Source organism: Scardinius erythrophthalmus (genome assembly GCF_964197995.2).
Source record: "Scardinius erythrophthalmus genome assembly, chromosome: 17".
In the NCBI taxonomy this organism is placed as follows: domain Eukaryota; kingdom Metazoa; phylum Chordata; class Actinopteri; order Cypriniformes; family Leuciscidae; genus Scardinius; species Scardinius erythrophthalmus.
The window spans coordinates 27,027,262-27,054,782 of record NC_138237.1 but is presented as its reverse complement, the minus strand read 5'-3'; the positions used below and the strand labels follow the sequence as shown (position 1 = coordinate 27,054,782).

The 27,521-nt window shown below is 38.7% G+C and overlaps 1 protein-coding gene across 1 annotated transcript in view; it reads left to right on the top strand.

Moving 5' to 3' along the window:
* dacha (dachshund a) overlaps positions 1–27,521 on the top strand; it is a 150,774-nt gene that overhangs the window by 92,115 nt on the left and 31,138 nt on the right. Inside the window, exons 3-4 of the mRNA XM_081391133.1 lie at positions 5,220–5,351; positions 26,669–26,818. Of these exons, the coding sequence (XP_081247259.1) occupies positions 5,220–5,351; positions 26,669–26,818 (282 nt within the window). The remainder of the gene's footprint in view (positions 1–5,219; positions 5,352–26,668; positions 26,819–27,521) is intronic.

The following is a 27,521-nucleotide window of genomic DNA, read 5'->3' as shown; positions in this document are numbered from 1 at the left end:
TATCCAACAAAAACACTAGTGGTTTACTGTTCATGCACAAAAATGGCGCAAAAATTCTGACGTTCCCCAATCGTTAATAGAATAGATTTTCAAAAGTCATTTATGTCTGGTATTTTTAAAAACAGATTCCCAAACCATAGTTTTTTAGACGCACCTTCTGGTGCTTTAAAATCCAGACGAAGACTTGATTCGAATGATTCGAAACTGTCAGTCTGTCAATAGTTTCGATTCATTTGAGCCGTTGGGATCCAACAAAAACAGCCTCACTTTGGAAGTAAACTCTGGTTGGTGGAACTAACACACAACCTAGATTTAGGCTAGTTGTATCAGTCCTTCAGTGGGTTACACACAAACAGTGGGGTCATGAGGCGGAAATCTCAGCATTCATTTGGGCTTTTATTTACAACTTCCATCGCGCCCCATTTCCCTCTCTCTTTCTCACCGTTGAGCGCTGAAAAGCAGCAGAGTCCGGTTTCGCCCGCCGGCCATATGCCTTTGTCAGGCGTTCATCTCATCCCTTGTTCCGCCGTTCGGAAATTCCAAAGGTGAATTAAATACAGTATACCGCCCCCATCTCTCTCTGCCCTCCCTTCTTCTGGCTTTTTGTCCTTTCTCGGTTTACTGTTCAACGTGAAATCGGACAGTAATATTTACTCTTCAATGAATCAAAGGAGATGCTCTGCCTGTTTTTCCCCCCGTCTTGTGCACAAATCTGATACTTTTCCCCAAGACACTCTGTCAAAGCAAAGAAAAGACACTGTTCCTTTCCTTTTTTATCCATGTTTCATCTGAAAAGGAGAAATGCAAAATGTAATAATGCGTCCGGTTGCATGGAGAGGGGGGAGTGCTTGACTGACCCTCTTTGTGGAAAACATGATCTCTCTGGGCTTGTTCTCACAGGCAATTGTGTTGTGTGTGTTGTTTGGTCTCTATTTCTATCTCTTCCTGCTTTATTCTTATTTCTGTTCTATTCGCCTTTGTATGCTCACAGACATACAATAACAGGAGCCCTTCGTATGTGAGGATCATTGTAAGTGGAATTGGGTTGTACAAGCATGTTTGGTTGGGGAAGTTTTGTTGGGATAGTAATAAATATAACAATATTTATTTATTTATTTAATTTATGTAGCTCCACTGTACATGAGCACAATAGTTTTGTTACAACTCTTGTTAATTTGATATATAATTTTGTCTTTAATAAGCTGTTTGTTCAATTTTATTGAACAAGTGAATGTACATTAGTTTCACATTCTATTATTGTGTCATTTGAAATTAATTCTGCCTTTAACAAGCAAACTATTTCACCTTCATATTGACTGAAATCCTTTGGTCAGGAAGGCCTGCTGACTTTGTTCAGATCAAAACAGTATCTTACACTACACTATAAACCCGAATAAGTTGATAAAACTAAAAAAATCTGAGGTAATCAGTTACATAAAAAAATTTAGTTAAGAAATTCAAAGTTTAAGTAGTCAGAACTGGCAGACTTGTTTTGTACTCATACATTCTAATTGCTCTTAACTTGAAATATTTGAATTCATACATTTAACTTACAATTTTTATGTAATCTCAATTAAAATATTTTTGGTAGAGGAAACATGGCTAGCTTTAACTAGCTAATTCAGTAATTGGCAACTTGCTAATTGGTAACACAATGCTTTGATAGCACTAGCATAGCATAGCAATTGCTAAAAAAGTTTGGCAATATATAAAATTTAATATATATCTGTTCTCAAACCAAGCTCATTTTCCACTCGCCACCATGATGGTAACCCTCCAAAAAAGAAAGAAAAGAAAAAACAGAAAATCTTTTAAATCACCTCAGCAAAACATTAAACATTGCTAAATCTCCCACCAAACATTAATCTTGCACGAAAATCCTTATATAACACTTAATTTCAGCATTTATCGAGTGTCATGGCAAAGCATGCTGGGAAATAGAAATCCCAGCTCAGTTTCAGTTACATTTTTAAGTTTGTCTAAATTAAAAGAAACAAGTTCATAAAACTCAAAACAGTGAAACAATTCTGATTACTTAAAATGTGTCAGTTTTGTGAACTCAAAAGAAAAAGAAAGTACTAAATACTCATAAAAGTTAATTTGTTTGAACTGTTTAACTTAAGTTTACTCTACTCAAACCAATTAATTATTTTGAGCATTAGGATTGCGGATTGTGGCAACCCTGGCTTTTGATTGGTCAACACAACGTTCCAAACATGGTAAAACACAATGAAGCACCTGTGTATATCATTGCAGAGCCTGCGCAACACCCATTGACTACTATTAAACTATATCTTCCAGCAGAAGAAAGGAATTTAATAACAGAACATTTTAGTTTACAAAATTGGATCCGTTTTTATTTTAAACTTTTTATAAAAAATTTATAAAAGCAAAAAGGCATTCGAATCTGAGCAGCAAACCACATATTTCTCATCTAAAGCCATTTCAGCCTATGAATGAAACAAAAATAAAGAACATGGACATTCCTGATATTTGCTGACCTGTAACAGAATCCAAGGCCGCAATCTCAGGTGCTAGTACCCTCCATGTCTTTTACCTGGGTCTTTAAGGTTTCATTACCGCGGTAAAGACAGGAAAGTCGAACACTGAAAAGGATCCATTGATGTAACGCTCACTGACTCTGAGATCAAAAGAAACTCCTTTGGATCAATTTTTCCTTCGCTTTGGAATCTACCTTTTCTCATACCAGTCTTTAATTAAATGGGACATTGTTGTCTAGGTATGAAAAAGGGCCAATTCAGGCACGTCATCTCAAAGGAATCCAGACTGGCCCATACCTGACCCCCCTTAAGACTACAAAAGCCCCCCGTCCACCACGCCGGCTCACCTCCTCACTCTCAAACCAGGTGAACCATTAGCGACCGAGATGGACCTGTCAGATCTTGAGAACGAGGGAGTATTGGGCGAGGAAAGGAGGATAGATGTGTTCTCCCCTCCTCAGGACGTGCCCGAGCGCCCTCATTCATGCGGCAGGGGGGTGATACCTTGAGTGTTTGAAGCAGAGAGACTTGTAGATCTGAAGGGCCAAATGAAAGGCAAACAATAAGCAATCTGTTTGTCCACCCCTGCAAAACGGCACTCGCCTTTCATCCGCCGGCTCCCATTTCCGCGGGTCGCGACTTTCCTCAAACATCAATTACTGTTACGTACGCCGTTTGATCTCGGGGCTTCTCCTTGACATAGTATCGGGAGGCAGACTTTTAGTGTGTGTGTGCTAAGACAATGCACCAATTGTGAGTGCTTTCCCCCCTCTTTTTAGTTTTCTACTCTTTATATTCTGTATAAATGTGCGTGTTTAGTTTGCACTGTTTATCTTTACTGTTGATCTGATGCCTCTCCACAACTTCAGCACTCTTGCATATTCAAGATAAAAAAATGTTTGCTGTATTCATCTTTAATCTGTCACCACATGCAGTGCTATGCTATAATAAGATATTTAAACTGCTGTCGTTCTAAAACTTGTACACATTCATTATGTTTTGGCTAATTTTATTATGCTAACAGTTACCCATAATCATTTATAATATTATTTTATAATATGGTTTATAATTATATTATTATGTTTATCATTATATATACACATTATAAATGATAATAATTTACAATAATAATAATAATAATGTATTATAATTTAGCAATTGGCAATAGTGTGAATTATATAATAACAATAATATTAAAAGACAATAAAAATATTGCTAATATTATGGTGTATTTAACTGTTAAATATTTTACTGTTGAAATAAACTATAAAATGTACACAAACATTTAGTTTCTTAATGAAATGATTTAAACTTTTTATTATATAGATTACTGTGTAAAAGTTTGGGGTCTGTAAGATATATATTTTTAAATAAATTAGCTTTTATTCAGCGCACATTACAAGGGCTAGCAATACATTTATCAAAAGTGACATTATATTAACTATTATATTGTTTATATTTGTTATAATGGACAATGCTGTTTTTATTATATAATGCTATTCTATATAATAATAATGAATTAATATGAACTGAAAATTATTTCAATTCACGTAGCTGTATCACTTAAAGTAGGCAACGAAAAGGAATTCATAAAAGCATACTGATTTTTTTTATGTTATTTTTATGTTTTTTTACTTTATTGTAGACATGGCTGGCGGCTAAAAATACTCAGATGCTTGTCTTCTTATTTTTGTTTTTGTTTAAATACATGCCAAGAAGTAGATTCATTTATCTCTCCAACCCAAGTCCAGCATATCCACAACTTGTATTTTTCAAAGTATGACTAATTTGCCAGTTTATTTGGCTTGCCGGCTGTCGCAGAAAGCAAAACCAGTCGTGCCGTTGTTCATTTTCAGCCGTAAGAGCTCATCAGGGGAGCGCACGGCCCTCTGGGGAGCAGAAGTGCCCCGTGCTTCCAAATCCATGCCGAGCGTTTTAAACGGAGGATAAAGGAATGTTCTTCGGCCTTCTTTTCTGCGCTAGTTCACGTATTCCGTTGGAGGCTACATTTTTAATGAATTAGATCAAGGTGACATCCATTGTCTGAACCTGGGGAAAAAGACACAGGACGTGGGCCATCACTTCCTCCCAACCTGATTTGTGGGGAAATTTCGAGAGCGGAGTGCGAGAAGGCATCACATCGTCACTTAATGAATTACTTAATGTGTCCCTCCGTTGTTTAATTGAATTAATTAGGGGCCTAATTGGGCTGAGTGATGATGGCTTCCAGGGCTGAGGAGCCCTTGATGAGCCCAGGGTACAGTTCTGGAAGTGTGTGTGAGACAGTGAGTAACACTGGGAAATCCTCGTGGGACACACACACACTAGCACAGGACCACGAGCAGAAGGCCTTCTGGGAGTAGATCCCTCCCTCCTCTTCCAGAGGGCCACATTCTGCCGGTGGGCGGCAGTCACCACCAGTGCTGATTAGAGATGTGCAAAACTACATATTTTCAGTATGGATGGGTTCCCAACTTTATGTGCTTTATCAACGTTTATTAACACACTGAGGAAGTAAACGGAGCTTCTCTTTGATGAAATCTGGTCACATGAGATGCATTTGAGATGCATGTAAATACCAGGTGAACAGCGATTTGTGTCGGCTGTTTGTTTGAGATTGGATCTCCCGAGACGGATGTTAGTATCAGGTGTAAAGTATGTTACCAGGTACACTTACTTCTCTCTCTCTCTGTGTGTGTGTCTTTGTGTGCTCAACAGGATTGACAGCAGCAGCAATGGCTGAAGCAATGAAACTCCAGAAAATGAAACTGATGGCCATGAACAACATTCACGGAGCAGGGAGCCAGAACGGTACAGAGTCCGAGAACGAGGAGCTGAACTCCAGTGCAGGTAGATAAGTCATACTTCAAAAGTTTACAGAATCATATACAGTATATATTAAAACTTTTATTAATTAAAGACGCATTAAATTGATCAAAAGTGACAGTAAAGACATTTATAATTTGACTAAACATATCTAATTCAAATAAATACTAAAATATAAATATAAATACTAAAAAATACAAAATGCATCACTGTTTCCACAAAAATATTAAGTAACAACTGTTTTCAACATTGAAATATAATAATATAGAAATGTTTCTTGAGCAGCAAATCATCATATTAGAATGATTTCTGAAGGATCATGTGACACTGAGTAATGATGCTGAAAATTCAGCTTTGTTCACTGGACTAAATTACATTTAAAATATAAATTTAAATAGTTATTTCACCCTTTCAAGTAAACGCAGGAAAAAACAAAGTGTGTGCATATATATATATATATATATATATATATATATATATATATATATATATAAACAAAAAATTGTATGAAATAAATGAATTAGTCAAATTTATTATTGATTATTTATAATCGATAATTTGAATGGATTTCAAAAAAATAAAACCAACAAAAATAATGAATCATTAAGAAAAATCTGAATTTGAATCATGGAGTTGTCAAATTCATTATGATTTCCATTCCCCATTGACTTTGAAGCAAAACCCTAATAATAGTTTATCAAATGCACGTTTGACACTATCAATTGTAGTTTCACTATTCTAGTTTCTAGATTTGCTGTGTTCTCACAAACGCAAGGCATATGAGTTATTACACCTGCTATAGATCGGTAGAATCACTATTGAGCTTTTCACCTGGTAATCAAACGCATCAAATCCATTGCAGCAGCAGAACTCATTTCTGATGTGCAGGGGAACACAGCCATTAGCTTTGACCAGTTTATGACTCACTAGCTTTGAATCACTTACCAGCGCAGGCCATAGATATTCACAAAATGAAAATAAAGAGCACTGTTAGGATGCGTTCAACAATCTAATCACTTCAACACACGCGCGCACACAGGCACGTGACCTGAGGTAATGGGTTCTTACCCACGCAACCCTCTCCTTTCTGCTGAGCTTTATTGAGGCTAATGACGTCTTTAATGTTCCCCACCTGACTGTGCATTTAGATTGTGATGTTACCATCACCGCGCACACACACACAGAGTAAAATGTCATTCTTTATTATCACAGTCAACAACTGCGAGCACAGACACAAATGCCAGCCGTTGTTATTGCCAAGACCAATAACGCTTACAAACACACACACACACAAACATGAATAGAAGCACAGTGCGTGTGTGTGAATATGTAGAGGGAGATATTAATACCAGCAATTCACTCGTCATATCAGTTTGCAGAGGTTTTAAAATTGTGTTCAAACACAATACTACACATTCTTACCATCTAAACTCTTCTGGTGTTTTTCACAGGGCCTAAAATTAACACGAGTAAAAATCGCTGTTATGCCGGTAATATTTTTATGAATTCTAACAATGCAATATTGTGAAAACATCGACGTGAACAAACGTGAATGAGGGTCTTAATCGTTGCCGGGCCAGTGCTGCATCGTCACGAAAGTTTAAAGGAGCTATGTGGAGGTTTTTACTTAAAAAAATCTTTAAGATAGAGTTTTCATTTGTACATTTATGAGCCAACCATGATTTAATAAAAAGAATGACACCTTGACTGTCCACCACGGTTGCCTCTATCAGCCTGTAGGCTCAATTGTGTGTGGAGGAGTCGGGCCCGAATCAGCGCGAAAATTCACAAAATGTGACGTCATGCGCGTTCTCGTCTACTTGGGCTTACATCCATACGGCACGGCAGCCATTATTAGTAAGCAGCGGCAATCGGTAGTGTTTTCAAATGGTGTTTTCTTACCTCAAACATTATGCTGGTGAATCTCGATGAGCTGTCAGAGGTTGCTGCGGCAACCCTGGTTGATGTGGTCGTGCTCTTATGAGCGACGCGTGTGCGCACTGAGAACGAGCATGAGACTGACTGCAGTTCCTCTAACGGCCACTGGTGTCAGTAACTGTTAGAAATTTCAGAACCTACGCAATGCTCCTTTAAGCCTTGCCAATTTAAACATTCAAGCGCAAGACGACGCGAAAGCGAACTCGCTTCGTTTCTCGCGCACTGTGGGAAGTTTTCTGTGCACAAACATCCGAGGTGCTCGCCCAGAAAGCTGTGTTCAGATAGCACTCGATACTGAATTGAGCTCTCTTTCACGTTGTATTGCGCTTGAAAGAACAAATTCACACAAATTATTGTAGTAAACATAGTCGGTTATGTCTTAAGTGAACGTAAATAGTTGAGAAAGAATACACGTGTACAGTGTCAGCAGCCTATATTGGATCCGAGCAGCTCTTAAAGTGACAGCAGCCTAATAATGCTGCTGCTGTTTGTGTTGTTAATGTTTATCAAAAGACAAAAGGCAAAGCGAAAATCACTCACTGCCCTTGTCTGAACAACCTTTTTTAACTTTATTCAGGATTAATCTATGGTTATTTTATACAGTGACGACTATGCAGCGATTATTTTACATTTGATTAAACAATTTTAAGTCATCGGCCATTGGCAAAAAGTTCTAAATTTGATGATATTGATTTCTCACTCCTGTCCAGATGTGTTATATTGTGTTTTGGTCGTTTCAAGTTTAAGTAATTGTCCAGTCCTCATTAAAAATCACAGCCAATCAGACACTTTGTAATATACGGTTAAGATTTGGTCCAAATTAATTTTTGCTGTAGGTGGGACTATCCAGTGCAAGCAACCAACAAAATGTTTTAGGACTGTTTACAGTCCTAGTTTTAATGTAGTTGAAGTAATGTAAAAATCAAATGATGTGCAGTTACAAGTGTTACCGCCATTGGCTCTGTTACATTGGTTTCAGATATGGCTCATCTAGTCAGAATCAGTGACGGAACTATAGCTTAACAAAAAGCTGTTCCTGCTGTAAATCAGCATTTGGGACTGAATACAAATCACCTTTGAATTCGGTCCATGCGTACAGCAGCGTGTGGAGAGAAACAGAGTGTGTGTAGTGACAGAAAGATGATGGCGTGAGAATAAAGAGCAGGAGAGAGGAAGAAGAACCAGTGCCAGGGGTGGAGAGAACACGTCTGTCTCGCACTCAATCACACATCCTCTAATGTACTCTGGCTGCCGATAGAGCTAATGTTGATGATGAGAGAGATAGAGAGAACTGCATCAATGGAAGCTGAGAATCACACAGAGTCAAATTTCACTCATGTTTGCGGATGTCAGCGTGCTGAGTGAACAACAGTCCCGGGCCGTGAAACGCAGTAAGCACAGACCCAGCATTATAGGCGTTTGTTTGTGTGGTGTCAGATCTGATAAGGTTGACACTTCAGGGCTAGATTAACTCTTTTTGATGGCTTTCTGAATTTCCAATCAGTGTGAATTACCATTTGCAACCATGTCATGTATTTAAGAATAAAACAAAAAAGTTATTCAGCAAAAAAAAAGGTTAGTACCTGAATGTCTAAATAACTGTCAGTTAACATGTAAAGTCACCATTTCTCCAACAAACAACAAATGACAGACTAGAAAAATCATTATTTTCCAATGGAGGGTCTTATGGGAGCTGCGTGAAGTAATGATCCAATTTGAGCTTTGGGTCCAATTAAAAAAATATTTGAACATTTGCGGCTAGACCATGTGCGATCGCCCAATCTGATGTGATGTATTCTTATCCAAATTAATTTGAAGCGAGGGTTACCAATATTTCTGCACTAAACGTTATTCTTTAAACAACATTTCTGTTAAGTGGACAGGTGCAAATAATGATGTCTAAAATGATTATTTTATAATTATTGCACAATTATTTACATTGCTTAGCCTTACACCGTGTCCTAACCAGATGCGATGCGATAAAATTCCAGCGAAAAATAATTTGTCTGTCCACACTAGACTGCGAGATGCGTCAAAATCAATCAAAACCCACAGCCAATCAGAACAGCGTGTGGGCGGAGTCTCACGGCAAGTGCACAGCACCAGAGAGTAATCTTGACGGCACTCTCAAGAAAATGGATAAGTAGGCTACATAATCAAATTCACAAATATTACACCATTTAAACATTATTCAAATACATAGGCTACTGAGTTACTAAAACAATCTTTGTCAAATAATACACTTTTTTTGTTCACAGTTTGAACGTTTTTGTTTCCATTTGTTTAATTTCAAGATCTGAGGTGAATTATCCATTGTTGCTTTTACAGCTACAAAGCTGAGAACACTAAATGAAATTCAAAGTCACATTGCATGCTTTTAACATTAAATTAAGCACATAAACAGAACCTGAGATTAGCATTGCCGCACTTTGTGTTTGTTGTTCCAGCGCGACGCAGAAAAATAGAAACCGTTTCTAAAATAGAATCGTCGCGTGTCGCCGTCGCGGCTGGTTAGGACAAAAACTCTGATTAACATGGAAAAGATACCTTTTATCGCGCGTCGCAGCACGTGTAGTTAGGACACGGTGTTAGAAAACCTGATGTTTATGTGAATATTGGAGATGGTGGAATGTTGGCTTAAAGGAAAGTTAGATGCCCCTTTCTTGAATACAGTATAGAGTTGAAAGGAAGCAATGAGTTAGAGAAAGTGTTGACAGAATTGGAAAGGACCACAAGTTGGGACTGGAACTCAGGTCACCTGAACTGTGACTGCTCCATGTGTGTGTGTGTCCGTGTCCATGGTTTGCAGTGTGTGTGCTCTAACTTGGATGGGTTAAATGCATAGGACAAATTCCGAGTATGGGTTACCATACTTGGCCTTCACGTGTCACTTTCACTTTTCACTGAAGCGTAACCACGCTATGAGGCTACCAACTCCAACTGCTGAATGTTCATTTTGTCAACTTTATACAGTACTAGCATAAATGTGACCTTTAAGCTCATGGACATTCACAGTTCGAACTCGAGATCTTTAATGAACAAATACGCAAAAGACAGAACATTGTGAATTGACAGGGCGTTTGAACGAATGAGGGGGCAGATTCCGTTAATGTTATTTTTAATTGGATTCCCCAAGCCAAAGCTGTGGAGTTCTTAGGAACTTTGAGGAACCAGAGAGACATTTGAGAGAGAGTTTTGGACCAGGCTTTTAAAGTCTTCAAAAGCAAGCCATACCACCCAAGTTACACTGGATTGGTCATTGGTGTGCATGGTTTGGAGTTGAGAGGTGGTGAAGGGGGGGTGTCTTGGAATCAGATCTAGCTTCCTTGAATCCCTGAAGTTAAACAAACACCCTCTGAAGTCGTCCGACAACTTTAACCTCTCTCTCTTTTTGCCTCACTCTCTCTTGTGCGCCGCCAAGACGCTGCTTGCTCGGGTACAGCTACAAAGTCCCGATGGCGCTTTTTCCTGTTCCTTTTTTGTTTCTTTACATTCCCGCAAGATGTGTTTTTGGTCCCCTCCCCTCTCGATCTTGGTGGTGAGCCTTTTGCTTTTTTTTTTAGAGAGAACTTCAAAGGGGAAACGGCTAATCTGTGCTTTTCCTCCACTGTGTGGATCGTGCCACAAAAAGCCTGAGCTATCTACAGCAGGCAGTCAGCACAGATAGGCTTGATTTCAATCTCCCTCCTCACTCTGTCCGCTCAAACGTTAACCCCACCCTTGCTGCCAGAGCGCGCGAAATAAAGAGCATTGAATCAAAAAGCAAAACGACTCGCAACAGCGATGTCTTTGACAGGGGCCAAAGAGATTTGATGAAGTATTTGGCATGGAAAAACACGGCCTGCCTTTCCCCCCCTGAGTTTATCCAGTAGCACAAAGCGTACCGGAGTTTGTTCAGCGACTCGCAGTCGGTGTGCGGTTTCGGTTGCAGAGTGTGTTAGGCAGAGAACAATGTTTGCGCTAATACGGTTGCAGCAGCTCTAGAAGGTGAAGTGAGTTAATGGGGGCTCCTGTGAAATTGTGTCTTTAAATATAAATACAGCTCTAAAAACCCCTGTTAACAAGAAGAAAGAGGGCGAGAGAGAGGGAAAAAAGGAAAAGGAGTAACATGTGTTTCTTGTCGGAATTGCAGTAGAAGAATTGGCGAACGAAAAGGGACTCATTGGTCTAATGGAGAACTGTCAGGGTGAATCACTGTCACAAATGACATCAGAAAAGAACTGATATATTTTTTTGTGGAGCGACTGACAAGTTAAAAGAGAAATCCCATGCATTATTTAAACGGGCTCGGGAATCTGTCAGCCATGTGATTTGCCGCGTTAGCAAAAACCAGGTGTGTGGAGAGAGAGAGAGAGAGAGAGAGAGAAAAAGAGAGAGAGAGCATGCAGAGATTGCGGGTCTGAGAGTTGTATATGTTGCAAATCCCTAACTACCAAAGTGGTCAGCACTTTTATTTCTTCTTTTCTTTGTCTCTCACCTATCCTTTCATTTTGCCATCACACTTTCAAGAGCTTTTCTGTCATCAGAGAGCAACTGTCACTCTTATTAAATCAGATTGGATTGTCCTAGTGTTTCCACTGAGGACCAACTCACTCGCTCATCTCTTTTTCTCACTCGTACCCTCATGTAGCACCAGCTAAACTCACTATCTTTTCCGACATGTCCCGAACAAGAGTAATATTTGAAATTGGATATATGTCCTGGATATTTCTTGACAGTTTTTACGTGAGATTCACCCTTAGACAGACGACTCATCCTTACCTACAGTATAATCCCATTGTAACCGGAGACACTTCTCCCTCCTCTCAGCTCACATAAACGGCATCATCTGATCTCTGCTTTGTTTTATGTAAAATATTGAGCATGTCGAGAGCAAGAGGGATCAGTGTTGATCTTGTGGCCGAGGTGCGGGAGTATCAGTTTCCTGTATCACTCCAGCGGAGCAGCTCTGCGAGAGTTGAGCTCACCTTATGAACTTGGGTTCAGGGTCAGGGATTTGTTAGAAAAAGAGAGAATTTGGAGGGAATGGTACCTGGGTATAGATGTGATTTCACATTCTCTTTCAAAATGGAAACATTTCGTGGGATTCTGAGGATCTGACTATGGATTGCCAAATGGTTTGATAAAAGTTTGTGGTGGCCATGTTTCTAAAATTGTATTATATTTGGGAGACTGATTGGTAAATTGTGTAGAATGATGGGACATTGGCATTTTGCAGGCCAGACTCAAATCATGTCATCCACATGAGCACCATGGCTTAATGCGTCTGGAGTGAGCGTCTGGTTCAGTTTATGTTTACAGTTTATTACACTCAATATTTACATATATATTATTCACTAGTACATATATTTATCATTTATACATTTAGCATAACAGACCATTTAAAATGCACATTATTTAATTTTGACCTATGTTTATATTTGTGGGAAATTAAGGTCATAATAATAGTATGTAAAATGAAAATTGTGATCATTAGTGACCTTTATAGTTACAACAGTGACTTTGAAAACAGAATTACTTACTACTCCTCTGCCTAAACACATGTAGTGCTTTAAATATAAAGGGCACTTACGTAATTAATTAAGTGAAGAACCTATTTCAGTATTTCAATTAGTTTTTTTTTTCTCTGCCACTTAGTCTGCTCTGAAAGTCCTGTTAATCTTTGAGAAACTTAATTTTTGCATATTCTAAAGGCTATGTTATAGTTTGACCTTTGATACACAAAATAATCAATCACAATATATTCCTTTTTGACTTGTAGATACATTTTACCCGAGTAATAAGTTCAGACAGGTCAGAGTAGGTCATTAATCAACTATTATCTTGTACAACATCTTGTATGCAAGGTGACATTCAGAAGTCAGAGGTCCGCATTGCCCCATGTGGCCAGAATATTAAAATCAGGAACAGAAAGGTGTCAATACTGTTTAACATTTTCATCATTAGAAAATAAATGGTTTAGGTTATTCCCAATGTGTAACACAAAAATTTTAAATGTGATTTTGAGGTAAATGTTATTTTCAAATTATTATTCAGACATTAGCTTTTTTTTAGGTGAGCTGCACATTGGAGATCATCTGCTGTTATATCATATTAGTCTCTTTAGTTTGTTGTGCTGACTGAAAATCTGAAATCAGAAATCTCCCCCAATTTGTCCTCTGACTAAAATATTTGCCCAGATCCAGCTATCCAAAATTAATGTGCCATAAATCATCATCCCCACAGGGACAGGAGCTGCTTGCTGACCATTCCCGGAGACGAGCGCCCACATACTGTGGTTCCGCTCACACTTTTACACTATACACGGAGGCATACTCACATAGATAACATGTCAGGTATACCCCATTTTAAAATTGTAACAGCAACCACACACACTCAAGCGCGCAAGAAGCTGAACAGCTGAACACTATAAGTTCATACACAAACCTGTGGAGCAGAGCTGCATTGATTACCCACCCTGTCCATCAGGACACAGTGTGTCAGATAAACAGATGGCTCATACAGCAAAGGACCATATGAAGGACCTGCATTATCTTCACTCACCAGCCTGTGCCACATATTCCTTGCACTCCTGCAGGTTAAACCCGCTCTTGACTGCTTCTCTGTTACCTTGATTTCCGGATGGCCGTGCAGTCATCCTGAATTAATGTGTCATCGAGAATGAACTCCTCTTCTGGCAAAAGAGAGATATGTTGTATAGATTTCATGTGGGGAAAACATGCCTCTAAATTGCTTTCATTGAGTTGACTCAATTTATAAGGATTGGACAGACTTAAATGAATAGTTCACAAAGTCCCTGGTCACTGTGAACTGTCAACTACGGCACAAGCTGCATTACTGTTTTTAAAAAATTCCTACTTTTGCATTCCACAGTAGATACATTCTCTCAAGTAATTCTCACCTTCCTCTCATCCAGAAGTGTGTGAACAAGTTAAGAGTGGCTAAGGAGTTTGTAACAAAGTGCTTGTGAGTACGCGCTTATGTCCAAAGCTTCTGTATTTAGTCCCAAACCCTCGGTTCAGCTAATGGGAATCCATCCCGCGTAATGACCCACAGTTCCTGTCGGTAATGAGATGTGGGAATTGCCCGTCCGTTCGACCAGATGATGCTGTATTAACGGACTGGGCCAAGCAGGATGGACGGGGGGCCGCCTGAAGCCCCAATGCCCCGCCTCATTTTTCATCCGGCCGACACCAGAGCTGGCGTGAAGGTCCGAAGGGGGATTGATTTCAAATGAGCCTCAAAATGACGTCTAATGAAAGCCCATAAAGACGTGGGGCTCTCCACTCCAAAACAGTCAAATGAGCCACGATCTATCGAGGATAAACTCTCGACGAGTCCTTGCTTCCGGATGAAGTTGGCTACTCAACCTCATCTACGAAATTGTCTGACAAATGTACGCATTTACTGGTCAACACGTATGCTCTAAGCTACATTTCCCAAAAGTGTGGTGCATGAGAGTCTCCTGAGCCCCCATCTTCGGTGGCGCTCATTGATATGTAAACGCAGGGTGATATCAAAGAGACATCTTTTCAGGCTTTCTGTGAAGCGAGCACTACTTATGATCAAAGGATAGTCGCCGTAAACCGTTCAAAGAGAACAGAGTTCTCTGATGGCCATTAATGTGTGTCTGTGATAAGGGTAAGTGAAAGACTGTGCCATCTTATGCAGCACAAAAGGCCTGTGAGAAACACAATATAGGACTCAGTTAGCGAGGCTGATGAGATGTTGAATATTCAGCTGTAGGTGAAGGTATAAATATGACATTCATTATTGAGAGGCTTCTACAAGAATAGTTACTTATTTACCAAAGAAAAAAAGAGATCCAGAAACTCACCTGGGTTTTTAGGATGCATCTTTGTTCCTATTTTCAAACTTTTTGTCACTTGGTGTTCACCAGGGCTCTATCCTTAGTCCACTCTAACTTTTCCTTGTTCAGTAAAATAAATGCATCTCTTGTAAAACTAGTGTGCAGTTGTTCTCACACAGATGTCATCAAATAAGTTTGCACTAATTGCAATTATTCTGAATTAGGCTAAAATTTAGAACCAAGTGAAGCCCCATGCATGATAATATTTCTATGTACACTGTTATTAGTGAATTAGACTCTTCTACCAAATTTACTTCATTGTTTTAAGTGTTTAGTTTTATATCAGTATAGAAATGTGCTTTTGCTGTAGCTTTCGCTCCTGTCAAAGCAGTGCATCTCCTTCAACCTTCTACCTACTTCTCACAGCAATTAACACTTCATTAAAAGAGCTCTTTAATCATTTTCACTTTCAATTCAAACACTTTTACGTCGGGCCTCTGGTGGATTGCTCTCTCATTGTTCAGGGAGGGAATTAATGACTTAAAATTTATATGTTTTTCCCCCTTGATCGCTCTTCTTCATTATTACTTCTTTGTTATTCCGTGTAAATAGATTTTTTGCACCCCAAACTCAAAGCTCCATGCTCTCCTATGGGGCTTTGAGCGGAGGTGTTTTCATAAACTTGTAAAGACATCCATGCTTTTGTGTCTTCCAAGTCATCATAACATCATAACACATCATCATAACATAACTCTTCTATAGAGCTGTTTGCGAGTGAGTCTCTCTACTTAATGAGATTTACCATTGCTCCACGTTGAATCTATCCAACTGACCTGGGATGGATGTTAACGATTAGATGTGGCGTATTGCATTAGGTGCAACATGAAACAGCAGCATATTTGGGGTTGACTCGTCAAAGTGCTTTCCAACAGCAGCATGGTATGCTTGATTACAATAGGAAATGTGTCATAATGGAATTCAAGATAGTTGGCATGGAAGTGAATGCATAGCAGTTAGTCATATACTCAGTGGGGTGAGCTGTACCGGCCCCTTAATCGAGTAAACTGTGCATTATTTTGGCCATGTGACCATATATTTAGAAAATACCTCTTAGATACGCCTATCTACTCTTTGAGAAAAATGTGAACCAGAAAACTCCTGGTCAAAGTAAATTGGCAGGTAAACAGAAATTTGTGTCAAAGGAAATTTATCCAGGTCTAAAAAATTATATCAGACATGTTGGGAAATTGTAAATATATAAAACTGTCACTTATTTGGCTACAATTTAGCCATGAATATAGCTATGGGGTAAAGTGGCAGTGCTCAATTAGTTATAGTAAAATAATAATAATAATATGATATTAAAAAATATGGAAAATGGTTTCACTACATATATGCATATATTCTGAATATCAATGGTTTATGAACATGTAAAAAAAAAAAAGCATCTTACAATGGAATTGTCCATTAGTAAATGTTTTTGTACTCATGTTCATATTTTTAATTCAAATGTTCATATTTTCCCCAATTATTCAACTTGTGTCACTGGACTTTTCTAAGAGATCATATTTTATGGTCTAAAGTTATTGATGCTTTCTTTAAATTGAGCATATTAGTTTTACCTCAATTCTCCTTGCATAGAGGATGATTTGAAAGTGGCACAGCTTTCCCCCACTCTCTCCTACAGTCTTGTGTCCTCTATTCCAGGGCAGGTTTTGTGTATATGTGTTGTTACCTGCTTGCATCATATCGCACAGCGCAGATCATTCTCATACAGTGGGACTGAAGGAGATTCACGCAGATGTCGCATCGCCATGGCGGCTGAGACTGATGTATAGCAGTGAAGGTTGTCCTCCTCAGGGGGCTGTAGTGTGTGAGGTGTGTGTGGGGACATCTGTGCAGAGCAGGGTGGATTCTGCGGGGAGGGCAGCCAGAGGGGTGTCTGGAACAGTGTAGATGGATATAGAGAGCTCAGCGGGCGCCCCACAAAGCATTGAAAACACGCTGCCACTCACATTCGCATGTACGCATCAGCCTGAAAACCTGTAAGATAGACACAGATCATGTCACTCTTAACACTGCAAACTGAGTCTGAACCCAGTATGTTACACATAGAAAAGATACCCTTCCAGACTCAAAGATGACAGTTGTGTCAGCTGATGTACTGCAACATATTTCAAATAAAATCTCTACTGGGGTTAAAGCCAGGTGCAACTTGAAACAGGAACTTGAGACTGCACAAGCCCCTCCCACTCCCGGACATCTCTTGTCATTTCACTGGTGACAGCCAGATAACAATCGTGTTTGCCCTAAACTTTGACACTGTTTGTCACCGCTGTGAAATTAAAACACTATTTAAAACATCTCAACACAGCCAGCCTAACTTAGGCAGTAGCCCTCTATTAAAGGTAGGGTAGGCAATTTTCAGAGAGGCTAGCAATAGTGGCCAACTCTGCCTTCCCACCCTCCCTTCAGAGCATCTCCAAAGCCACGCCTCCTTCAAAACACATGAATGCGTACAGCAAGGAGCAAACAAAAGTGTCACGAGAGATGGCGTTAAACTACCTCATGTCTCAAAGCACATAACGTTACAATAATAATGAACATAAACAAATTAAAGAGCTCTGACCTGTACCACCTGACTGCTGCAGGTTCATTTCGCCGTTGATAGTGTAGCCATTTCAACGCATAAATTCGATATATTCGATAATATATGAAAGTATGCCGCTCCTAATGTTTTGTTCTTTGTTTATTTTACGATTAAAGTTCTGTTTAATGTCCACCTCCTTCCCTGAACTTGAACTTCACAATTCACTTCATTATAATGAAATAGCCACAAGCGCTAAATTACTATTCATACAGGCTTTATCTGACAAATTAAAATGATGGGGTAATGCAGCGCTGTTTTACTTGGGCAGAAAAATCATACTAAAAATACATTTGAGTGTGTTAAAAGTTATGTTATAACGTTACTCTGTGCGTTCACTCAGTGGCTGGTATGAGACAGTTGTCCATACCAGTCCATATTAGATGCATACAATTCATTTTAAAATATATCATATGGTGGAGGAAATGCAGTATTACGGTTACTACAAATAAAGCTCTTTCTGATTTTGCTATGTTAGCAACTTGACAAAATAGTGTTGTCTCTGCGGCAAGCTACAAACATGTTACTCACGGTAAATCATGAAAACAAGAGATTCAAACAATAAGAATAACAGTGATTAGTCTTCTGTAGATAAAGGTAAAAGAGTTGCTCACCTGTCTAATAAAACACACAATATATTAAAGCATCTTTGGTGTTTCCATGGTTTCTACGGAAGTGAGACCGGAAATCGAATCGGATATGACGTCACTGACAAGTGAGGCAATGACACGGTCCGTTACACTGTTTAAATTGGAAAACATTTGGGATAATATAGTCAACAAAATATATAACATTGTACAAAAAAATATTGTGTCTTACATATTTCGCCTTTAGCTAAAACTAACACCATAAAACATTTTTGCTACCTGAAAAATAAGTAACATTTCTCATTTTCATTTAGTTTAACTTGATGTACTAAAATAGCTCAAACTAAAATTGAAATAAACATTAATAATAATATATAGACATAAAAAACAATGACTAATAAAACAAAAATAAAACAAAAAATTTGTCATAAAATCGTATTATATTATATTAATTGTATTATTTTTTGTTGTTTACTTTTATTTATTTATAAAATATATATTATATTAGGGATTTATTTATTTATATCTCAAAGTTAGAGAATTCGTGTGTGAAGGTCACCTGTTTACACCTATAAGCTGAAATCCACACCAGCGAGATGGACGATAAGGCAGTAACCTGTGCTGTGTGTGTCAGCCCAGTGTATTTGTCATTAGCTTGAATTTGCATGCACCTTGTTGAGCACGGGGTGACGTGACGGGGGGGTGATGCTCAGAAGGGGTGAGGGCAGGGGGGCTTGAGTTTGGCCAAAAGCACAGCTGTACTGCCTGCCGTACTGATTGCCTCTCCTTCTCTCGCCCTCATTTATCTTCATTTCTTCCCAATTACACCAAATTAGCAATAGTCTCAGTTGCATTACCAACTTAATCCCCCCTTTTTTTTGCGGGCTGCATTATGCGGTGGCAGATGATTCCTTGGCGGGAGTCAGGGTAAACAGCCATGAAAATGCCACCCCGGCAGATGGCGAGGCCCACAAGAAATATGACAAACAGAGTGCCAGCGTGCCGTCCTCTGCCCGTACCCGCTACAAGCTGTTAATGCGCTCCCGGACAGTTTGTGTGTGTGTGTGTGTGTGTAGATTTGTGTGTATGAGACTGTAAGGTTTGCCGGCATAACGATATTAATGAATGCGTTTGTGTGTGTGTGCGTGTATGTCACACAGTATGTTTAGTTTTAAATAGACGGCGGAACCAAAGCAACACCGTGAGTTTTGTTGCTATACATGACGAACAGTGAACACGTATGACTTCAGAGGTGTTGTTTGTGGTTTATACGTTAACCATTGATGTGCAAGACAGAATGGTTATGTTCAGCACTGATATTGCCTTTTACTCAAGATGAGACCTTACACATATCAGTACCAAATTTAACAATTTAATGGTAACTTTTTTTAAAACAAAGTTAAATAACTAAAAAATAAACATTGTGACTTGAAACATGGCTTTTTTTTTAAATAATATCTGATTCAAATGAATTGTTGTTCTTTTGAGTTGAATCTGTTGCATTAATTCTTTTTAACAACTCACCGACTCTGAACTGAGAACTGTGTATTTTGAACTTGTCTGATTCGTAAGGATTAAACATGAGATAAATGATAAGAGCAACCATGGATTTGACTGATGAATAGCAAATAGTTTTATTTAATAAAAACACTGATATTATGTATATATATATATATATATTTTTTTTTTGTGTAAACGCAAATTATATTGAGCTTGTAAATGGAATCACGTTGTTATGAATGGAATTAATGTAACGCAGGCAACATATCCAAAACCAAAGCAGTGTTTTCTTCAGTGTTTTTGAAACAGAACATTGAAACAACATTGTTCGAAACAACTGATTTGCTGAAATGAATCGGGCCAGGCTAACACAGCATCATTGGCCCAATGGAGTTTGGGGTGGGATGTCCTTTTTATCCGAGACCTAGTCAATAATTTTGCATTGTCAAAATTATTGTCACATTTGTCCTGAGTCACATTGTGACTCAGGTACCAGAATCCTCTCTGTAATTGAGTGTGAGACGTTTAGCCCAGGATGTTGTTTGGGTTGGATTAAACACATGCAAACACTTGCTGATTTTTCACTGACCAAAGGCATAAACATACACACACTGTTTACTGACAGAGCCAACATCAACACATGCGACCGCTCAAACGGGGGCCTGAAGACCCTAAACCCATCACAGGCCCAAACAACACGGCCACAAAAAAAAGTAATGACCCAGCCCTAAAAAAACCTAGAATATTTGTATATTTCTCTGATCAAAGCTGGCTCGCTCTTGTTTTGATCTGTGTCGTTTTCTGAAGCATATTTTGTGCTTACTAATGACGTGAACCTTTTAAGACACCATACTTTTGACCTCAGTGCTAATGCGCTGGCCAGTGTTATATTATTCACACACACGCATGTACTTGAGTCTCCAGGCAGTGAACGGTGGGACTCTGTAGGTGAAGGCAGGCTTAGGTGCCAGATGGTGAGTCTGACTGGCCAACAAACACTCCACTTCAGTGGTTTAAAGGAAAAGGAAACGTACAGTTTCTCCCACACATAAAGGTTAGGACTAGTCGTGATCGTTATATAGCCAAGACCAATCTTTTGGCCGATACTTGCCATTTTTTTCCAAGTTTTCCTACCTGGATGATGAAGTGTCATTAAGTGATCACTTAACAGTTCAGTCAGAAACATTAAGCACTTTAAAAATAAAAGCAAACTTAGAAAGTAAACGTTATGTGGAAAAGTATTACAGCGTTTGGTTGTAATATTGTTAATGTTTTGTTGGGTGGTTTTTGCGTTAACAGTCATGGAAATCTCACAGCTTGCACGCCATTCCATGGAAGTGAAGCCACACAATGCAAACAAATGTGTTGCCACTTCCTGACACACAACTGCAATTTTGGTTTACTAGATAAAACGTTATATGGTACAAATTAGAAACCAGAACCCTTGTGCTCTAAGTTGCCACTGGACCAGGTTCAGAGATTTACTTTTCCATTAAAAGGCCATATTTGCTCACTGGAATTGATTTCCAGGGGCATTTTTTAACTTACCTTATTAACTCTTTCCCTGCCAGCTACCTGTTTTGATCTAGCTTCATGCATTTCCATTCAAGTTTCATAAAAAAAGCAACATTTTGAGCAAAAAGCTGAGAAAATCGCGTTTTTGTCAAAGATTATGTCTGGATCGGATCCAGAACGATGATCAAAACACAGATGGAGTAGATTGAGTCCATCAACACCGCTAACGCTTGCGCAGTCCCACAGCTCGTCCTGGGTCGACATTTCATTCAGTAACGTTAGGCAGTTTTGATTTTACATATGCATATGATTACATATGATATCGCTTGTTTCTGGTTCTTCTTCACCTGTGTTTTGATCATATTCAGTACTCTTTCAGAAGATGTCTCATTCCCCTACAGGAAATTTCTGTCAATGGCGGGGAAAGACTTAAATGTAAATTAAATGCGACAGATTATTCTCAACGCTGCAAAAAATGCGAAAAAAAATAATTCTGATGCTTTTCATTCATTCCAAATCACGACAGCCAATAGAGATTTAGTTTGGGGTGTTTTTTGCCCCCTTATCTTGAATTTGAGGGACATTTTTGCCCCAAGCCCCCATTAATTTCTGACCCTGCCCTGGACCAGCTAGCCATGTTTGGGATTCAATTACTGATCCATGTGTTTATCCACTGACCTGCAAAAACCCAAGACTGATAGAGGCAGATGTAGGAGTGAAGTTATCAAATATAGTCACAAGTTAATTTGACCACCTAAATTAACCGTGAGAATGATAGGAACTTGTTAAATAGGTTCATTTGTAACTGGGAAAAGGGCAAAAGCTCCACCACAGACCTGATTTCTGGATCAACACACCACATTGACTATCAAAACTGTAAGGAATCATTCTGAATTATTTGTGCACAACCTAACTAATATTCATGAGCCTTTGCCACTCATGACGTTCAAGCCAGCACATCTGTGCACATAAAAATAACTGTTCCTGTAGCTCAAATGGCAGAGGAAACACACATAGTGATCAAATACCTTGAATGAACCGTAAATAACGGCAGAGAGTGTGTGACCGCGAGTGTGAGTCAAATGGAAGATGTTTTCCGAGTGAGTTTGATCGTTGACATGTTAATGATTTTGACAAAAAAGCTTGATTTTGGTTGACATACCGGAAAGCTCAGTACGTTGAGTTTCACATGGGGGCAGTGGGGAATAGTGTATCTGTGCACGTGCCCATAGATGCGTGTCGCAATTACGGCAGACTTTTTAAAAAGGGATGCAGTTAACCAGCTCTGTCAGCGTGTGGTTAAGGAGCATCACGGTGATGGACACATTCTCAAAGCATGACTGACGTCTGGACGGGATGCCGAAACATAGACACTCTCCATCTCTCTTGCTTGCTTACTCTTCCTCTATCTGTACTGGCTGGCATCACTTTTAGGCTAATTACTTTAGCAGCCAACACTGGAGGAGCTCTTGGACTAAACCCAAATGGGCCATCAGCACCAGAGCTGTGGATAGTTCAACTCCACACTCGCTCTGATATACTGCATGCTCTCTCTCTCTCTCACACACACAGACTCGCAGAGACTACCACTGCAGTTAGCCTGTTACAGAGGTCACAGCGCAGAGTTGTGGGATATATATAATAAAACACAGAAATGGTGCTTTAGACGCTGTGTGATCATTATGAAGCCCGTTTAATGATGTAGTGGAACAGAGTGAGACAAACTCACGCATACATGCACATGTGTTTCTTTCCGCGAAGGCACTTTTCTGTCCCAAGAGTTGAATTTTGTAACAGATTTCTTTTCTCAATTGAAGGTCACTTTAAAATGGTCTTGGAAACTTTTTATTGTGCTTTCATTGTTTATTCATGCTCACCATGGCTGCATTTATTAGATCAAAAACAGTAAAAACAGTAATACTGTGAAATATTAATTGAAAATAACTTTCCTATTTAAAAATATTTTAAAATGTCATTTATTCCTGAATTTTCAGCATCATTACTCCAGTCTTCAGTGTCACATGATCGTTCAGAAATGCTGATTTGCTGCTCAAGAAACATTTATTATTATTATCAGTTGAAAACAGTTTTGCTGCTTATTTTTTATTTTTTTTTGTGGAAACCATGACACATTTTTGTCTGCATTATTTGATAAATTAATGCATTGATTTGAAATATAAATCTTTTGTAACATTGTAAATTTACTTTATTGTAACTTTTGATACATTTTATGTTAATGCTTAATAAAAGTATTTAAAAAAAACTTACTGACTCCACCTTTTGAACGGCAGTGTATATACCATAATATTTTCACACATATTACTTCCCTCATTTGTGATGTCCACAAACATATATTTTTAAATTAATAAATTATATGTATGTATATATCTATTTCAATCCGTTAAAGAATATGGCTCAAATTGACAATGAAATGCTAGATATGAAACCTTAGTCAGCCATTTTATTCCAAAATTTTTTTTTAGAATGTAATTTCCACTAGAGAATGTTTTTAAACACAATACATCATGTCAGATGTGATGGAAATGACACTGTTGTGGAAACATTCAGGACTTTTAAACAAAAAGGCACAATTCTCCAATGATAAATGTATATACTGTTGGGCATTAGGCACTTAAAATAAACTTGTAAGAGTGTAAAAAGCGTGTTTTAAAAGAGTTTATTTTAAGTCCACAGGGCTAAAAATGGCTATTGCTGAAGAAACATCCGTTGGCTATTTAGCACCTATACTGCGGGACCTCTGAGCTCCGCTCGTATGTTCAGAAATTAATTATATTAGACAAGAGCAAATATAGGTCATGTGGAATTTGCAATGCAAACACTTTTGCTCTCTGTCCCTCTTCATCTAGGTCTCTCTTAAAGGGATAGTTCACTCAAAAAATACAAATTATGCCATCATCTGCTCATCATCATGATATTCCAGACCAGACTTTTTTTTTTCCTTCAGAAAACCTCTCACTTTTCCTTGGTTATGTTATTTTCCTTAAACATGTCTTCTGCCTGTCTGGAATATTTATAAAACATGAATCCCATTCTAGGAGATTAGAAAGCAATTCAGGGAAATACAGTGTGGACACCGTTCTGGTTTTGCGTTGTAACGTTCAATATTTACATCATGTTGAAGGGCTACTAAAACTGATTACAGTGATATCTATACATCATTACGCACTGATGGGCCTCACAAATGGCTTCAGAATTCATTCTAAAGCAGTTTACATCCTATTACGACTTCATTACACAGGACACGTATTGCTTATGGATTGTGTATTGATATCAAATGTCACGAACGCACGGTTCCTCCCTCATCGTTTTGTGTTTCATCAGCCGTCCGCCCCACTCATTTCATCTCGCACACACACACACACACGTGTGTACGCGCTCTCCGCTTCGGCCTCAGGTGTTTGGGCATAGCCATTACTTTATCAGGCTGTTTTTTCCTGCTCATTCAAACGACTCCCCGATGAACGGCGCCCCCGCGTTCTACAGAGAGAGATTTTAATTCGTATTATTATTAAAAGAATCACTCACTGCAATCTGTTGCAAAAACACCATCTGCTGGATCACTCGTAGGACCTCCGTTGCTTATTAGGCAGAATTAGACAATGATTTCCTCTCCTCTGCTTTGCAATCTTTCTCCCTCTTCTCTCAACTAATTCAACTTAAGTTGTTTTATGACACTTAGCAGCTAGCTTTTCTGCTGCATTTCATTCCAGCGATTAATTCCCAGATGTCATCCGTTCTGGGATGAGTTTAGCGTGATTGGCAGGGGGGTTAACTCTTCAACAGCCTGGGAAGAGATGGGATTTTGTGCACGAGTTGGGTCTGAAGTTGTGAAGGCGGTCAGACTCGATACTTAAGAAAAGTGTGATCGTGCTCACAGGAACGTATAGGGTTGAATCAGCCTGTACTGTTACGCGTTCGAATCCCCACTGCACTGACATTTTCTGTCCTTCCTTTACTGTAATATCACTTTAAAACACCTTCTATAAGTGTTCTCTTACAACCGTTCTCTTCAGCCTATTTTAGGATGATTTTGTTTTGCATTTTTTTTGTTATAAAATAGATTATATATTTTTAAATGTTATTTATCCATGTTTTGTGGTTGTTCTGCCTTTAAATCATCTTATCTTTTCTATAATGTTGTTAAATTTTGCATTACAGTAATGATAATTACAATAATGTAAATTAAACTCGAACGTAAAACGCAAAAACAAATTCTGTTTAAAATAAATCTTTTTAACTTTCTATTCATCAACAAATCTTTGGAATAAAAAAGCATCACAGTTTCCACAAAAATTTCAAGCAGCAAAAATGGTTTTCAAAATTGATAATGATAAGAAATGTTTCTTGGGCACCAAATCAGCAAATTAGAATGATTTCTGAAGGATCATGTGACACTGAAAACTGGGGTAATGACGCTGAAAATTTTCCAACACAGCAATAATTAATATTTTAAAAGAGTTTTAAAAGAGTTTTTACTGCATCTTTGATCAAATAACTTGGTCTTTTCTAATAAAAAAATATAATTCATGGTCTCATTTTCCATCCTCTCGAATGACGTTCAGCGTTAAACAGACTACTGTAACTTTTAGACTTACTCTCTTAAAAATAAAGGTTCTTTATTGGTATCGATGGTTCCATAAAGAACCTTTAACATCCATGGAACCACTTAAGATTCTGCGTGGTTGAAAAACGTTTCTTTAGATTATTAAAATGTTCTTCACTCTTAGAAAAAAATGGTTCTTTTAAGAACGGATCACGGAAAGGTGGTTCTTCTATGGCATCGCTGCAAAAATCCCCTTTTGGAACCTTCATTTTTAAAAATAAGTGCGTGAAGTGATGTGAAGGCCAAGTATGGTAACCCACACTTGGGATTTGTCCTCTGCATTTAACCCATCCAAGTAGTGCACACACACATTAGGAGCAGTGAGTAGTGAACACACACACCCGGAGCAGTCGTGTCCAGGGAGAAATTTGTGGCTTAGGTGCCTTGCTCAAGGGCACGGGAATCCTTCGGGTTACATGACCTTCAGGTTACAATTCCAACTCTCTAACCGTTAGGCCACAACTGCCCAACAAAGAGAGCATAAGCAAATGAGATTATACGCAAATGAGTTTTTATATTGCACCAGGTTGGACTAGGGTGTTTGAGCTCTTATAATATTGTGGCATAGTGCAAATCCAACATTTTATTTCAAAAGAGCAAGGAAAAGCTTTTAATGGTTTTTATCCGTATTCTCCAGTCTTGTCTCTGTGATTACACCTGGAGTCCTGGCTCTGTATAGGGATCCAGACTCTCACTCAACCCTCCCTTCTCTGTCTCCAGGCGGCAGTGAGTCGTCCTGGGATAAAGAGAAACTCCAGTCCCCCCCCTCCGGAGCCCAGCACGGTCTGGCTCACATCGGCCTCTCCGCGCAGCACGGCTTGTCAGGGTCTCATCTCTCTTCCCTACAGCAGAGTCATCTCCTGGCTAACCGTGAGTCATTCATTCATCACATCCACTCATTCACGCCAGCTCCAGGTGCATTGATTCCTCTCGGTCCGATTGAGCTACACGTCGTGTTTATCGTTTTTTGGTTCAGTGGTTTATTCTTTTGGTTCGCTCTTATGTTAAAAATAAGGTGGATAGTGTATTCATGACTATCAAATCATTTTCATGTTTTCTTATACCACGTTTTTTTTGTTTAATGACAACATGAACAGTATTTGAAGTACATTTGACTTCTTTAAAGTGATGTACTTTGAGTGAAACTGAGGGAAACATTGAGCTTGATTCTATCCACTAGGGTTGGATTGGATTATGAAACGTGAGCTACGATCATTTTGGCTATGGTATTATTGGCCTACACAATCTTGGTCACATTACCATAAAAGAGAAGTCAGTTCAGAAACAGAAAAGAAGCATTTTACAATTAAAAAGTGATGATACATTTTCTTTAGCATGACAAATCTGCATTGATTAATCGGTCAGCACTGACAAATCAATCTGCAGATGAATCATGGCCAGTAAGAACAGGAACATTTATTACAAATTTAATAAAAATAATGAGAGTTTGAAACATGTTTCCTGAACACCCTCATCTAACATTGGTCAGACAAACTGATAGTCCTGCCCCAAGCTTAGCTTACGCCATTGGTTGAGCCAGTGTTGCCGTGTCACCCTGGTCAAACAGAGTATT